At 34.9% G+C, this 17,372-nt stretch overlaps 1 protein-coding gene across 2 annotated transcripts in view; it reads left to right on the top strand.

The window, feature by feature from the left end:
* The window catches only part of Rsbn1l (round spermatid basic protein 1 like), a 62,066-nt gene that overhangs the window by 29,225 nt on the left and 15,469 nt on the right, over positions 1-17,372 (top strand). For both annotated transcript variants that reach the window (XM_020187264.2, XM_074064898.1), the window contains exon 3: positions 5,573-6,213. In XM_020187264.2, coding sequence (XP_020042853.1) covers positions 5,573-6,213 — 641 coding nt within the window. The remainder of the gene's footprint in view (positions 1-5,572; positions 6,214-17,372) is intronic.

The raw sequence follows: 17,372 nt of genomic DNA, 5'->3' as shown, positions 1-17,372 counted from the left end.
TTACATTGACTCAGATAGCAAAGTAAGAAGAATCACTGGCATTCAGTCTTAGACAGCTGACAAAGTCATTGGTCATTCTATCAAGTTGACAGTTGATTATCAGAAGACTTGACTTTGATTAGTTTCATATGTTGGTGATCTATGTAAGGCAAAAAATCCTACAGTACTGCATGTGCAACAAAATAATTGGTTAATTTGTATTACTTAAAATAGTAAAATTAGATTCTGCTTCCTCATTCATCATGTTCCCAGATGGTCTTTGGTGGCACTTCTTAAGCTCTGTTTCTATACATCAGAATTTAGTTTTCTGTAGTATTCTTTCAACTTTGAAACTTCTCTGTGTTTAAGTTGATGGCTACTTGGTTCATGTGGTTGATCTTTTTGTTGTTTTTTTTTTTTCCCACGTGTCTTATCTGTTCTGTTCTAATTAGATTGTAAGCCTTTGTGGCAGGAAGTACATCTAACCACTCTTCATGTATACAGCAGCTAATGACCACTGCTTGGAACGTTTACTTAACTGTGTCCTGTTGGCTTAAGTAAATAGTCATTTTTTAACTGATCTATTCAAATAGTCATTTTGCTACCCATCTTAATGTCTAGTGATACAAATTTCTGTCTTTGAGAAAGAATTTGTGCTCTAGGAATACTTTATAAGAAAAAGCATGTTGAATATTAGATTCCTAACATGCCATTAGTAGGAATTATGTAATCTAGAGATTATTCATGCAAATAAAATTAAAATAGCTTAGAAAATTGAGGTTTTCTAGGAATAAGCAATATTAATCTTGACTAAGCAGACTAAAAAATTAGGAGATATCTTAAACTGAGCTAAAGTAAAACTCATGATGATAAAGAAAAAAGAATGAGATAGCTTTAGAAATTGATTTAGAACTTCTGGGATGACCATGGAAAACTTTAGGGAAAATGTGTTTATTGTACGATGGAGATAAGAATTTAATTACTGCTTTACCACTTTGTGCAGATTGCTTTGAGGAAAGGCATGGAGTAAGTGCTGAGTATTATGTCTGGCCCACAGATACTCAGTAAGTGGCTATGAGTCTTATAAACATGCTTGAAAGATTAATTATTGTGATCAGATCAGACAGCAACAAAACCAAAACTGTCCTTCCTCCTCAGTGTGTAGTATGTAGATAATTAAATGAGTAAAAACATGGTTCATTTGGAAAAAGTGACTGTCCCATTGAAAGCACTGAGAAAGTATTATCTATTGTTATTACCCACTAAACGGTTTGCTTAGCATGTGTGGCTGCTTCCTAAGTGAGCTTATGGTCAGGAACAGTGTCCTCTGTTGTTCTGGAGCAACAGCCAAGTCAATGTGTCAGGGGCAGTATGCTGTTATTTACTGTTGTGCTTCCCCTTTCTCCTTTACGGCCTCCAGCTTTTATTTTCCCTTTCAGTTTTAGTCTTCTGTTTATGCTAATGTTGCAAGTTGCAACATACACAGGCGTTGCTTGATAATAGTGTTTGAAAATATAAAATAGATGCTAACTCTGTTCCTCATTAATCTCATTTCCTTCAGGTTTTCATTAAAAATTGTGTTGAGCATTGTGTGACTAGAGAGGAATATACAACTACATATACGCTAAAAAGTTTTTATAATACTGAAAACGATAGTAAAATTTGTTAGGAGAGGACCACACTTTCAATAGACTGAGGGCAGATTGTCTCTACAGTGAGAACAAGAACGACCCATGCTAAAATTTTTTAATGCACAAATCTTGTTACTGTTTTTTACTGATAGAATGGGACTATTTATTCTCTTAAATAGTTTCAATAGTTTAAAGGAATAAATAAGTTTGAAACAAGCTTATTTAGTGGGTCTCAACCTTTTATATTAAAGTATACCAATTACTTTTTCTGACATCTGTACGTGTTCCAGCCATTTTATGTAGTTTATTAAGGTTAAGAACATACGTGTTATAATTGTAGCATTTTTGAAAGTAAAATTTATCATTATAGCATGTCAAATAAACTTGCTCACGACAGGTGGAATGGGGGTTAAAATGAGGTGGTGTCTAAGGTTATTGGTAGTACAATCAAGGTAATGGAAAGGCAAATCATGGCAGGAAGAATGACAGCAGGTCAGTGTTCCCTAACGACCAAGGATGGAAAATTGCAAAGCTAATTATTACTTTGTTTTCTATGCATGATAATGAAGTTGTATGTCTTATTTTAAGATCTAGTTTGTCTGGATAACCTTTATTTTTCATTTTACTAACACGAAAAGTATACTAAGGTTAATGGCAGAAATTAATGTCAGTGAATTTTTTTATTTTTAAAGCCATTTTTTTCATAATTGATTATCAAAAACACATGTCGTTCTACCTGTTTCTGTTGGTGTTTTTAATCTGTTTTTGTATGAGTCCTTTTCTTTCTGTCTGTCTGTGTATCTGCATTTCTTTCTGTTTCTAACTTTTTCACTCTCAACTTGGAGTTCTCTCTCTCCCTGATTGTATGTGTGTGTATATATATGTGTGCATTTGTGATCCACTGTGTGCATGTGTCTGTGGCTATGAGTTTGTGTGTGTGTGTGTTTCCTCCCATCAATCTCATATTTTTTCATATTTTTTTATAGTATATGTTACTTAGGCAGCAATTCCATTTTTTTTTTAAGCAGGGTACTTTATTACCTCTGATTTATTGGGCTCTGAAGAATTACAGAGTACTGTGTACTTTAAATACTTTTAATATTCAAAATGGTCTTCATTAAAGTATTTAGAATTTTCTGTATATGTGTCTAATGCATTTAGTATGTAGAGACAGGAAATGAGTGAGAAGATTATATAAAACTCATAAAATGTAGCTTGTGAATGCTAGTGCCTTAGTTTGGTTGGGGTTCCCAACACTTATCTTCAGGTTCTCTGATGTGCTGGGATGACTCCCAGGTCTCAGCATGTAGTTGTACTCGTGGCTGTGACTTACAGTGAAATGACACAAAGTAAAATCAGCACAGAAAAAGCACATGGGGCAGTGTTTGCAGAAAACTAGCACAAGTTACCAAGTGTCCTCTCCTCCAGATGGAGTCATGTAGGATGCACAATACATGGGAAATGTTGCCTACCAGGGAAGCTCACTAGAGACTCAGTTCCTGGGGTTTTGTTGGGAGTTGGTCATGTTGGCACCATCTGTTCAGCAGGGACCAAAATTCCAGACTCCTAGAAGGAAAGCAAGTGTTGAGCATGCACCATATTGTTTGTACAAATACTTTAGGCACAGTGAACCACTGTTACTAGGCAATGGTGGGAACCCTCCCAAAAATACAAGCTTGCAAATGCCAGCCAAGGTCCAACCTTACATGGAAGCCTTTCTAAGGATAGCAGTCTCAAGTCTGTTAACTCTTTGGCACACTGTGCTTACTGTAGTATGTAATCACAAAGATTGCCATGAGAATTCGACTTCTTGAAGCTCAATGTAAGGATCTTCTTAGGTGGGTGCAGTGGCTCACAACTGTAAATCCCAGTTACCTGGGAGGCAGAGATCAGGAGGATTGTGATTAAAGGCCACCCAGGCAAAAAACTTACTGAGATACCATTTCAGCAAACAAGCTAGGCATGGTGTTTCACATCTGTAATCCCAGCTACATTGAAGGCATAGACAGAAGGTTCCCCCCCCTTAGGCTGGCCCCAGACAAAACATGCTAGACCCTGTCTGAAAAATAACCTAAAAGCCAAAAGGGCTTGGGGTCTGGCTTAAGAGTCTTGCCGAGGAAGCTGGAAGCTCTGAATTCAAACCTCAGTACTGCCAATTTAAAAGAAAAAAAGTCTCTTACTTGATTTCTTGTTAGTTTGCATTTCTTATGTTGTACCTATTTTATTTCAAAGTAACGTGTTCTAGTGACTGGTTGTTTTCTGTTTATTGGGTGTGATGTAATAGTTTATTAAACATGTTCATTGGTGAGGTTTTGTTTATTTTGGCAAGCCATTTAATTGAAGTGATTTTCTGTGTGTTTTCATTTGTGGTTAGGAATACTGTTAATCATCCCTGTGCCTCCTAAATGTTTTTAACTTATACTTTTTATTCCACTGCTATTCTTTTTTCATTTTGCTTATATTTATAAAGCTCTTTCATCTTGGTTAGCTCATGTTTTACTTTTTTGTTATTTTGTTCATAAGATATTAACTGGAATTTGGTGTTTTAATACTGTATACCTAGACAGAATTTGTTGACATTATCCAAATATATTTCTTAACTACTTACAGATAGACTCTTTAAAGAATTAACACTTTGCTTTTTATGATTTTACAAACCTATGCAATGAATAATGCTGACAGATTTCTATTTTTGCTTTTCATGATACTAATTGTTTTTTTTTATGGTACTGGGGTTTGAACTCAGGGCATCACACTTGCTAGGCAGGTACTCTACCACTTGAGCCACTCTTCCAGCCTCCATGATGATACTCATTTTGTCCTTCATTGTATACTTATGAATTCGTCTCTTCTATGAGTTTTTAGATATGACAATTTGCTATTAACCTTCCCTTTTGTGGACTTGCTATTAATTTGAGATAATTTGTTATTGTTTCCAGGGATAAGATTTATTGGTATTCATATGTGGAAAGAGAGACAGGGGAAACTCCTGTAAACCACAGGCAGTCTTGGTGAGACAGGTCCTTTCATTCATAAATACCATGCAGAGCAGTGTTCTAGAGGTATGAGGGATACAATGACAGAAAAGAAGTATCATTATTTTTCAGAGCACCACTCTGAATTCAGATTAAATTTGTTTTATTTATACAATATTCTGAAGAACATATGATCTCTCTCTCTCTCTCTCTCTCTCTCTCTCTCTCTCTCCTTCTCTCTCCTCTCAGTGGTTCTGGGCTTTGAGCTCACACTTGCTAGGCAGGCGCTCTGCCACTTGAGCCACTCCACCATCCCGTTACTTTCTCCTTGCCAGCACATGTGTATCACTGGAACTTAGGATATGAGATATTCTACTTTTGTCATTTCCTTTACAGTGCTTTGGTAGATCTTTGCTTGGAACTTTGGAAACTGTGGTGGACTTAAAGTCACCCATTTTAAATGCAAGTGTAGTTTACTGAGGAGGTTTGTTGCTGTTATACTATGCATGTATTTTTCCCTTTGTGATTTAGAAGTCTCTTTGGCATCTAGACTTAAGACTTAAGCTAAAGTAAAATTAATTTATTAATGGAAAATAGCTGAATGGTATTGTTCATATTTACCTTTTTAAACTTTTCACTTTTGAATTTCTGCTTTTAAAATTTGAATATTGTACTTTCTAAAACATTAGTTCACCTAATTTTTTCAGTCAGTACTGAGCATCTGCTATATGTCAGAATGGTAACCCACACCATTAGGTGTAACTTGGTCCTAAGCTGCCTTTGTGTGTGTGTGTATGCATGTGTTGAGAGAGAGATATATGAGAGAGACTAATTAAGTTCTGATTATTAGTACTGTGTAAAGTAAGTCCCAAATAGAAAATTAATTCTGAGTAAATTTTCAGAAGTGTCAAAACAGTTCCTAAAAGCATGTTTTTTTTTTTTAAAGTAATTAAAATATGGAGTTTCAAAAAAAATTTTTCCCAACAGGTGGGAAGGAGAAGCCAAAAACAAATGTAGAAGACTTACAAATTAAAAAGGTAAAGAAGAAAAAGAAAAAGAAACACAAAGAAAATGAGAAACGGAAGCGTCCGAAAATGTCTAGCAAATCTATTCAGACCATCTGTTCAGGATTGTTATCTGATGTTGAAGATCGAGAGGCCAAAGGCATACTAAGTGAGAACATAAAGGATTGCATTGGAAAGAATGTAGATATCAAGAACTGTGATTCTAAAATTCCAGAAAACAGTGAGTTTCCATTTGTCTCATTAAAGGAGCCACGAGTTCAGAATAACCTCAAAAGGCTGGACAGTTTGGAGTTCAAGCAGCTCATTCATATTGAGCACCAGCCTAATGGAGGTGCATCAGTCATCCATGCCTACAGCAACGAACTCTCCCACCTGTCTCCTATGGAGATGGAGAGGTTTGCAGAAGAATTTGTGGGTCTAGTGTTCAGTGAAAATGAAAACTCTGCAGCTTTCTATGTAATGGGCATTGTTCATGGGGCAGCTACTTATTTACCTGACTTTTTAGACTACTTTTCATTTAATTTTCCCAATTCACCAGTGAAAATGGAGATATTGGGAAAGAAAGATATAGAGACAACGACTATGTCCAATTTTCATGCTCAGGTAAGAGGTTTTATTTTTGAAAAATAGCTTTTAATTGTATGCTTTCAACAAATTTCTACTCGTTCTTAATTTTGCAGTAGGTGTGAAATTAAAAGGTAAGAATATAATGAAACCATTTGGAAGTATTAAGAGTACTTTTTTATCTTTTATTTTTAAGTTTTTATCTTTCTTCATGTGAACATTGGAGTTTAAATTTCAGTTTTCTACTTAGCATGTTTTTTCTTAAAGTTGATTAATGAAGTAATTAAGTTTTTTTTTAAGGATTTATCTTGGACCCAGTAAAATAAATTTAACCATGTATTTTCCAGTCCTTAAAGTTGTTTCCTTACCTGAAAATCACCTAAAATTTCTTCTTCATGATGCTTTAAAAGTGTTCAGCATGAAACCCTTACATAGTAGTACAGAATTAAATATACTGTGGTACTAAGAAATTGCTATTTACTATAATTAAGTGAAAACATTAGTGTGTGTATTGAGCTAATTTTCATTTCTCACTCTTCTCTACAGTGTAGAATATACATTATTCTAGAAAGCAGAGACAAATTGGGTTCACTATTTCTTAAAAGCTAGTATGGGCCCATCTAAAAGCCCAGTGCCTTTGTCACTGAAAACAAGAATGGAGGCAGCTCAGGCTAGGTGATTGGCCAATTCTCACATTTATTAATGCCATAGGTTTTGATTTTCTAGGAGCAGTAATTGACAATATTCTAATTTAGGAAGAGGAAAAAGGTAAAGAGGGATCTTAGTGGGCATTTATTCCAGCCTTTTCTGTTTAAAGATAAACCAACAGATTTTTGTTGTTGTTAATATAAAAGTTAGGACACCCAAAATAGTTTGCATTAAATTCTGTGGAGACTAAAATATGGCAAATTATGTAGCAATTTTTATGATCTTTATAGTGATAGGGGTTATCTCTGTATTTAGTAGTTTTCACAGATGGTCATTTCTGCACTTGTTTAGTTGTAGCCTTGAAAATATGTTAATGTAAGATATTTGTATAAAATATAAGTTCATACAGAAAAAGGACACAAAGGCTCAACACATCTCTGTTCTTTGGTCTTGATTTTGAAATTCCTTCTACTTGTAGGATCCTGTTTTCTATCTTCATTTGTATCCTTGAAAGTTTTAGAGTCTTCCAAAGCCTTGCAAAGTTTGTAAGCCTGAAATGTTTGAAGAGCATGTGGAATTATAATTATTTTAATAGGTCTAGTGTTTTGAACCTAAGGTTAGTGGTATAATATCAGTCAAGCTCATATAGTCTGTTTGGGAATAGAAGCATGGATTTCTCCCTAAGTTTGTAACCTATTTATATTTGCTACCCTTTGTTGCAGTAAACAAACATACAAAACCCCTCAAAATTCCTTCCTTCTTTTCTTTTTTCAGTGCTAATTATCAAACCAGGACCTTGTGTATGCTGGGCAGGTATTCTCCTAAAGATCTATGCCTCCAGCTCCTAAATTAATTTTTATTAATTAATTTTTTTGTTTGTTTTGCCTGGGTTGGCTTCAGACCCACAGTCTTCTGCCTTAGCCTCCCAAGCTCTCAGGTGCTAGGATTTTAGACTTGTACCTCCATAACCAACTAAATTTATATCTTTTTTTTTTTTTTTGGCAGTACTGGAGCTTGAATTCAGGTCCTTCACCTTGAGCCACTGTACCAGTCCTATCTTTTGTGAAGGGTTTTTTGAGATAGGGTCTTGTGGACTATTTGCTCAGCTGGCTTCAAACCACGAAACTCCTGATCTCTGCCTCCTCAGTAGTTAGGATTATAGGTGTGAGCCACTGGTGCCCGGCTATATTTTTAATACATGAAAATGAAAAATTATATATATTTATGGGATACCATGCCATGTTTTGACATTGGCATACATTTTGCAGTCAAGGTAAATGTATCTTTCTACTCAAACATTTATCATTCTTTAAGGTGAAAAAATTCAAAATCTTGTCTTCTAGTTTTTAAAAAATCTTCAGTATGTTATTTCTATCTGTAGTAATCCTACTCTGCAGTAGAATACTAAAACTTCTTAGTCCTATCTAACTATAACTATCCCTCCCTCCCTACTTTCTTCAGCCTTTGATAACCACCATTCTACTCTCAATTTCTGTGAGCTTTTTTTTAGATTCCACATGTGAGCTCATGGGGGTACTTGTCTTTTTGTGCCTGGCTTTTTTCATTTAACATAATGATCTCCATTTCCAGGCATGTTGTCTGAAATGACAAGACTTCATTCTTTTTCATTCCACATTGTACATATACATTCTTTATCCATTCATCAGGTGATAGACACTCAGTTTGTTGCCATTTCTTATCTATTAGGAATACTGATGCAATAGACATGGATGGGCAGATGTCTTTGACATATTCATTTCATTTCCTTTGGATATATACTCAGCAGTAAGGTTAGTAGATGGTGATAGTTCTATTTTTAATACTTGAGGAACTTGTGTACCTTTTTCTGTAATAGCTCTACTAATTTACATTCTCACCAATGGTATATAAAGGCTCCTTCTTCTCCACGTCCTCACCAGCACTTATCTTTTGTCTAAGCCATTCTTAACTGTGATAAAGTGATAGCTCATTGTGGCTTTAATGTACATTTCCTTAATGATTAGTGGTGTTGAGCATTTTCATATGCCTGTTGGTTACTTACATATCTTCTTCTGAAAAATGTCCACTTATATCTATTGCCCATTTTAAGAATGATGCTATTATTATCTTGCTATTGCCATTGAGTTGGTTGTACATTCTGGGTATTAGCCTCTTATTAGGTATAGAGTTTGCAGATATTTTTTCTCATTCTATAGGTTATCTTTTCTCTACGTGGATAGTTTTCTGTGTAGACGCATTTTGGTAGTATATAATCCCATTTGTCTATTTTTGCTTTTGTTTTTTGTGATCTTGTATAAAAAATTCTTGGCATTCCAATGCCCAGAAGTTTTCTTCTAGTAGTTTAATAGTTTCAAGTCTCACATTTAGGTCTTTAATCTTTTTGGGTTATTTTTTATTTCTGGTGAGAGATAGAGGTCAAGTTTCATTCCTCTGCATTTGGGTATCCAGTTTTCCTAACAGCATTAAATGAAAAAGTTGTACTTTCTTTTATATATACTCATAGTGTCTTTATGAAAATCATTTTCCTCTAGAGGTGTGGGTTTACTTCTAGACTGTCTATTGGTTACATTAATCTATTTTTGTTTTCTCAATGCCAAGAGCATGCTGCTTTGCTTACTTAAGCTTTGTAGTATATTTTGAAATTAGGTAGTTTAATGAGTACCTCCTGCTTCATGGTTTTTTCTTGTGGTTTTGGGGTCAAACCAAGGGTTTGTGTGTGCTATGTGAACACTGTACTGCTGCACTACATCCCCAGCCCTCCTGCTTTGTTCTTTTTTGCTGAAGACTTTTTTGAGGGGTGTGTGTGTGTGTGTGTGTGTGTGTGTGTGTGTTTCCACACAATTTTTAAAATTCCTTGGAAATTGGTATTTGGATAGGGAATGCACTGAATCTGCAGATTGCTTTGGATAATATGAGCATTTCAACCATATTAATTCTTCCTGTCAGGGAACATGGGATATCTTTCCTTTTTTTTCTGTTTCTTTTTCTTTTCCTTTGGTGTCTTCTTCAATTTCTTTCATCAGAGTTTTATAGTTTTTAGTATAGAGATCTTTTACCTCTTTGGTTAAATGTATTCCTGGGTGGTTTATTTATTAATTTTGTAGGTATTGTAAGTGGGATTCCTTTTGTGATTTCAATTTCACATAATTCATTATTGGTGATTAGAAGTGCTATCGATTTTTGTATGTTGCTTTTGTATCCTACAGTTTTTTTTAATTTACTTTTAAGTTCTAATGTCCCCTCCGCCATTCTCTCCCCCTCCCCTTGAGTCAAAGTCTTTACTGTATAGCCCATACTATCCTGAACTGGTGGTCTTCCTACTTCAGCCTCCTAAGTGCTGGCATTAAGGTGTTCTCCACCATACTTGGCTCTGGCTCTAACAGTTTTTTCTTTCTTTCTTTTTTGTTTAAACCTAAGAACTCACTTAAATTCAGGAACTCAAACTTACTAGACAGGTGCTCTACCAGCCCTATTTTTAAATTAGTTATTTTTTAGATAGGGTCTTGTGTTTTTGCTGGAGCTGGCCTTAAACTGTTATCTTCCTACCTATGACCTCTGTGTAGCTGGAATTACAGACTTGTGCATGCCACCATGTCCAGCGTATTGATTGAGATAGGGTCTTGCTTTTGCTCAGACTGGCCTTGAACTCCCATTCTCTGCCTCCTGAGTAAGTAGGATTTCAGGTGTTAAGTCACTGCATCCAGCCTCTAATAGCTGTTTGATGGAGTAGCTTCATTCTTGTTCACATAGGTGGTAGTTGGTAGATGTCAGCTGGGGTTATGGCCATATTTCTTTTATTATCCTGCATGTTAGCCTGAGCTCATGCACATGGTGGTGGTTGCATGGCTCCATAGAGTAGAAGGGTAAGTCCCCAGTGTACAAGCTCTGTGTTGTGTTTGCTAATGTCCTATTGACCAAAGGACGTCACATGGCTAGATTCAGATTCCTGGGGGACAGAATGCATTTCATGTTTTTAGTTTTTTTGAGACAGGGTCTTGCTGTGTAGTCTAGGATATTCTCAAACTGTTATCCTCCTGTGTCAGCCTGCAGAATGTTGGGATTATAGGGATGAATCACCATACCCAGCTTATGTTCCTAGGAGTGGCAAGTCATGAACTACAGGAGTGAGCATAGAAGTTTGGGAATAGCTTATGTCTGTGTGCAATCTACCATCTGTCCCAATTTTTCTGACAACTCTTTCATTCAAATTTCACTCAGACATGTATTGGTTCCTGTGTCCTAGATGGTAGGGACACAAAAAGGCAAGTAAAACAGGAGTTTTATTAAGAAATAAATGAGATTGCTAGCTGGGCATGGTGGTACATGCATATAATCCCAAAGATAAAAGGGTGGTGGTGCCTTGGGCAAAGTTAGCAGGAGACCCTATCTGAAAAATAGTAAAAGCAAAAGGGCTTGGGGACGGGTCAAGTGGTAGAGTGCTCACTAAGCCCTGCATTCAGTCCCCAATACTGACAAAGACGAAATAAGTATATAAGATTACTATTTTGTCACTATGTAATTAGCACTTTCACTGAACCCTGTAGTAAGAACTGGAAGAATATGAAAAGTGGAATAAATTTTTTCTAAACCATCTTTCCTCCAGTTCTATCCCTCAATGTTTATTTTATTCTGGTTCTGAATTGTTTCTCATGAACTTAGTCAAAGTCTTAATTTATGATTAAAGATCTACTCTTTTAACAATGACTATTATTATATCTAATCTGATTTTTTATGCCTGCCTTTGTATAGAAATGAAGGGAAAAAACTAACATTTGTTGAATTCACCATGCTGGGATCATTCATTATGTCAGAACAAGAAAATAGTTTGATATGTCATGTAAGAATCATTGGCTGTCTTGGTACAAAGTTTTTATTTTGACCAAGTGTGACTGCCACATCTTTCTCAAATACTCATGAACTGATCTACATCCAAAAAACCCTATCATTCACAGGCACCACATGCTAATTGAGAAAAGACTGTTTATATTTCATTACTGTATTAGTTTAAACATGAGTCACAATAATTTTTATTTTGGTTGGGGTTATATGAATATATTAAAAAAATTTTTATTATAAATTTTTTATTAGGATATATTTATTATACAGGGGGAGGATTCATAGTGACAGTTCTAATCAGACTTACATTGTACATTATTCACATCACCCTATTGAATACTTTTCAAATAAAATATTAATTATTACCACCCATTATAGTTTGAAAGTGGATGCCAGATGTGATGGGGGAATAGCTCCTCCTTGTGGCATGCTCTTTTATGTCAAATGTTTGATTGTCTCAAGAATATTAGCAAACCTCATTTTTATTTTTATTTTTTTTTTCATTTTTCTTTTATTATTCATATGTGCATACAAGGCTTGGTTCATTTCTCCCCCCTGCCCCCACCCCCTCCCTTACCACCCCCTCTGCTCCCTCCCTCTCTCCCCCCTCAATACCCAGCAGAAACTATTTTGCCCTTATTTCTAATTTTGTTGTAGAGAGAGTATAAGCAATAATAGGAAGGAACAAGGGCAATCCTCATTTTTAAAGATGAGGGACTCCTCTATCTCTTCTATCCCCTAACAAACACAAACCCAGAAGAATTGAACCAACAACCTGTTCTTCTAATTTACCCCTTTCACATAGAATCTCCCTAATGTTTTGTTTGGGTTGGTTTTGGACCATGATCCTTCTGCCTCTACTGAGTAGCTGAGATTGCAGGTGTACACCACTACAACTGGCCAGTATAGTTCTTTTTAAGGAAACAAATATATGTTTCAAAGCAGTGATATGTTTTGATTTTTTTTGAGGATAATTTTTTAACCATATCAGAAAACTGATGGCCTGATGGTTTATTTTTTATTTATTTTTTCCTTTCTAATATGTGACTTTATTATTTTTTTTAATTTTTATTTTATTCATCTGTGCATACAATGTTTGGGTCAATTCTCCCCCCTTCCCCCCTCCTCCTCCCTTATCCCCCCTTACCCCTCACTACCAGGCAGAAACTATTTTGCCCTTATCTCTAATTTTGTTGAAGGGAGAGTATAAGCAATAATAGGAAGGAACAAGGGTTTTGCTAGTTGAGATAAGGATAGCTATACAGGGAGTTGATTTACATTGCTTCCCTGTACATGTGTGTTACCTTCTAAGTTAATTCTTCTTGAACTAACCTTTTCTCTACTTCCTGGTCCCCTTCTCCTATTGGCCTCTGTCGCTTTAAAGTCTGATGGTTTATTGATAGGAATACAATAAGCCTGCCTTATGTGTGGATTTATTACATGCATTTGTAACCAAGTACAGTCAGAAAAAAAGTAATAAAATCAAAAGATGGGCTGGAGGCCTGGTTTATGCAGTAGAGCACCTGCCTAGAAAATGTAAAGCCCTGATTTCAAATCACAGTACCACCAAAATAAATAAAATAAATAAATAAAAATGAAAAAAAATTTTTCTAAACCAAAGCATTTAATCTTCTCTGCATGCATTGTCACAGCTCAGTTGATGTGGAGCAGCTCTTATCAGCCTTCATAATCCTCATTTGTGTTCTGCTGAGTGTTTTATTGTCCTTAGTTTTGTGAAAACATGCCTCTTTAAAAGCAAATGGTGCCCATAAAGCAAGGTAAAAGTTATGGTAAACCTTTTAAGCAAAAAGGGGCACATAATATACTTAATTTAAGTGATAAAGTGAAAATTTCAGCATTAATGTGTTCAGTAGTGATTTTCCTACAGTAATGTAGCCTACTCCATGCAGTTTCAAGTTATGGATGCTCAGACCTATACACATGGTACACGTAAATTTGAGTGATTTTAGAGTACAACTACGCACCTGAGAATTCATCGTTTTCATCAGTGGTGGTCTCCTTGGAACCATATACTCATGGATATCCAGGGTCAGATGTAGAAGCAAATACAGTAATTGCATATCTAGGATTATTGGGATGTGAGATTTTTCAGATAATTGATTTTTCTAGATAGTAGAAGCATATAGCTTTAATTACTAAGGTTTTAATAAAGATATCCTCCCTCTCTTTTTTTTTTCCAGTACTGAGATTTGAACTCAGGGCCTTTCACTTGCCAGGCAGGCATTCTGACACTTTAGTCCCACTCCCAGCAAAGACACCTTCTTTCTCAGTCCCTGTTTGTCATTGTGACATTGTAATACTGATGTTTTAGACCAGAGGCAGTGGTGCTTGCCTCTTGTTCTCATCATAAATTTTAACTTCTTACTCTTTATGACCTTAGAGGATGTTACCATTGAGCCTAGTACAGGAATGCATATGTAAAAAGAGGGGATTTTATGAATCACAGTCTTTTGTGAAATTAATTTTGACTAGAAATTCTTCCAGTCCTTATCTATTCCCTCTTCCCATCCTTCTGACTTTGGGTTGTTCAGAGTCAAGATTTCTGGATAGGTGAGTTTTAGGAACTTAGGCTTTATTTTATTTTTATATTGTAGATTTACGTAGTAGTGAATTGGGGACATTTACTATATGTTACAATAAAACAGGTCACCAAAATCTAGAAGAATTTCTAGTTTTTTGAAAAGCACGTGAACTCCATCCTTGTATTTTGTTTTTAACAGCTTGAATGACATCTTTGTTTATACCATCAAGAGGTATAAACCTTTTGAATTTGAATTTATTGTTATGTATTGAAACGTTAGTGTCATTTGCTGTGTTTAAACCATGGTTTAAACTGCTTTAGTATGGGTTTGAAATACTGAGTTATTAAACTGAAAGTCATATGGTATAGTATATAATTGAAAGTTATAGTACAACATATTTTAAAATTCAGGGCAGAAAGAGTGCCAGCCTAGTAATTACAAAGTCCTGAGTTCAAACCCAAGTACTGCCAATTTTTTTTTAATCCAAATTAGTTTTTCAACATTTGGGTGTCTTAAATTTAGTTTTTAAGTTTTAGTTTTAAATTTAAATATATTTGTATCTAATTGATTTATTACAGTATTATCTTTACTATTTGGAGAATACAAAGTTTTAGTATACTTTAGTTAAAAGGAAGAGAGACCTACATGTATGTGAATGAATTTTATATACAATCTCTGTGTATTTATTTTTATTTTGCCATGAAATAGGAAGAACTAATCATAAGTATAATCTATGTAGAGTCTATATTACTTTACTTTTAAAATTCAGGTTTGCTCTAAAGTCCTGTGAAATATTTATGAATTTTAAGAAGTCCACACTTTAAAAATTCCTCAAGAAATACAGCATCTTTAAGTGATCTCAAATTAGGTATAGGATCGAGGGGAGAAACCAAGTTCAAATTTATTCAGTCTCATAGGTAAAGTTTTAATGTTCAGGTCATTAAAACATGTGTTTCCTTTTACTTAAAAAATGTTTGTAAACTTGAGGAGAAAGTAGAGCAAATGTATAATTTGAATGCAGTGAGATAATTAGGTTAGCACTACACGTTTAATCAGTGAAATCATCGTTCTAACTTAAAATAGCAACATCTGGTAAAACCATAGTAAAGCACTGAGTTATGATACACATAAGTACTCTTACCACCTAAGAAGTTTCATCCATTTTTTCTGTTAATAATCCATGTCCTTACTCATATTTTAACATAGAAATTTTACTCTACAAGGGGTGAATGTTAAATTTGTTAGCTCTTCTCATAATTAATTGTATTTATCCCCTGTTTTCTGTAGTCTAATAATGGTAGTTTTATTTATTTTTTGAGACAATGTCTTGTTTTGTAGCTTTGGCTAGCCTTGAATTTAAGGTCCTCCTGCTTCCAGAGTTACGGTGTAACAGGCATTCACCATGCTGGCTTTTTTTTTTTTTTTAATGCTTTTGTAGAGTGGAAGTAGTTTTTTAGTTGCATGACATTTGTTAGAACACAACTGTTTCAATTATTTGAGAAGTGAATTTTTTCATGTAAAGTATGAAAAAATATTTTGCATATCATATACATTGACTGTTAATTTTAGACTTATATTTACTGAGACAATCACCATTGATTGTACTCCTAACATTCACATTAGAGAGCATTCTTTGTGTGCATGTATTTAATTCCTTCACAGATTCTTTTGACTTTGCTGTAAAAGTGTGATTAGTATATCCATTTCTTTGAGAGAGCTCATAATCAAATGTTTTAGTAGAATTCATTCATTGAAAATTCTTTTTTTGCTGGGCGCTGGTGTCTCACATCTGTAATACTAGCTACTCAGGAGGCAGAGATCAGGATTGTGGTTGGAAAACAGTAAATAGTTTGAGAGACCCTGTCTTGAAAAACTCATCATACACACACACACACACAACCACACACACACACAAAGCTGGTGAACTGGCTCAAGGTGTAGGCCCTGAGTTCAAACCCCAGTACTACAGGAAAAAAAAAAAAAGAAAAAGAAAAAGAAAATTCTTCTCCTAAAGGCCACCTTCTCCTCCCCATGATAAACTGTCCACATTATTTAATTGGTCATTATTGATATTATGATGTGGTTTTATTTGACTCTGACTTTGTTAGAACTAGTTAGTGACTTAGATGAGTTATATGATTTCAATAAGATAAGGAAGTTGATGCATAGGTAATTTACTTATTTGTATGAAAAGTTACCTTTTATAAGCCAAATATTATATTTCAAAACACTTGGAAAACTTGTGTTTTACAATATAAGTTGTTTGACTTTCTTCTCTTTCATTTTTTTCTTTTCTTTTTTTAAAAATTTATTCTTTATTTTTTGTGGTGCTAGGGATCGCGCCTAGGGCCTTGTAAATGCTGGGCAAGTCTGAACTACACCCCTGCCCCCTGAATTTACTTTCATGGCCATAGGGTCTCTTAAAACACATGGTCACATACAGGTTCAAAACTGAGGCCAAAAGTATAGAATGATTTAACAGAATTAGGTAGAGCTCAGATTGATATCCTTAGCTTTGTCAGACCGCATTACTGATAACTGATTTTTTTATTGTGATGCTAATTATTAGTGCATTTAGAGATTGAAGAATGTTAGAGATTCAGGTTTTTACTTTTAGTTCTGTCTCCATAGGAGATGGCAAGACCTTGGAGACTGGAGAAAGATAAGACCATAAGTATAAGATTGGGGTACAGACCCCAAATTTTTTAACTTGTGGTGTGGAGGAATGTTTTTTGGTTCTACTTGTGAATTTGTGATGGTTAATGAAAAGTTAAGCTTGGGGTTCTGTTAAATAAACTTATTAAGGAATTACTGTGTCATACTGTTTGTTTTGCCAATTATGATAAAAATAAAATTCTCTAATGCTTAATCAAATTATTCTAATATAATAGAATTTTTATTGTTATGTTCCTGGAATTACATGGGTTGGGGCTTAAGGATACTTTATTATATGTTGATATGGTACCAGCTGTGATTATGAGGATTGTATGTGTCCATAATTTTGACTAAGCTTCACTGTCCAGGTTTACCTGGGATTCATGACTTTCAGTTTTAAACCTGGGTTAGTCCTGGGCAAACTGGGACAAGTTGATCTTATAAATACAGTGGTGATGAAGGCTTAATTCAGAGAAAAAAATAATTAGGGTTTTGCTTCAAGTTTGCTTATGGAAA

Source organism: Castor canadensis, chromosome 2 (genome assembly GCF_047511655.1).
Source record: "Castor canadensis chromosome 2, mCasCan1.hap1v2, whole genome shotgun sequence".
NCBI classification, from domain to species: domain Eukaryota; kingdom Metazoa; phylum Chordata; class Mammalia; order Rodentia; family Castoridae; genus Castor; species Castor canadensis.
This window is presented reverse-complemented; position numbering and strand designations above follow the sequence as displayed.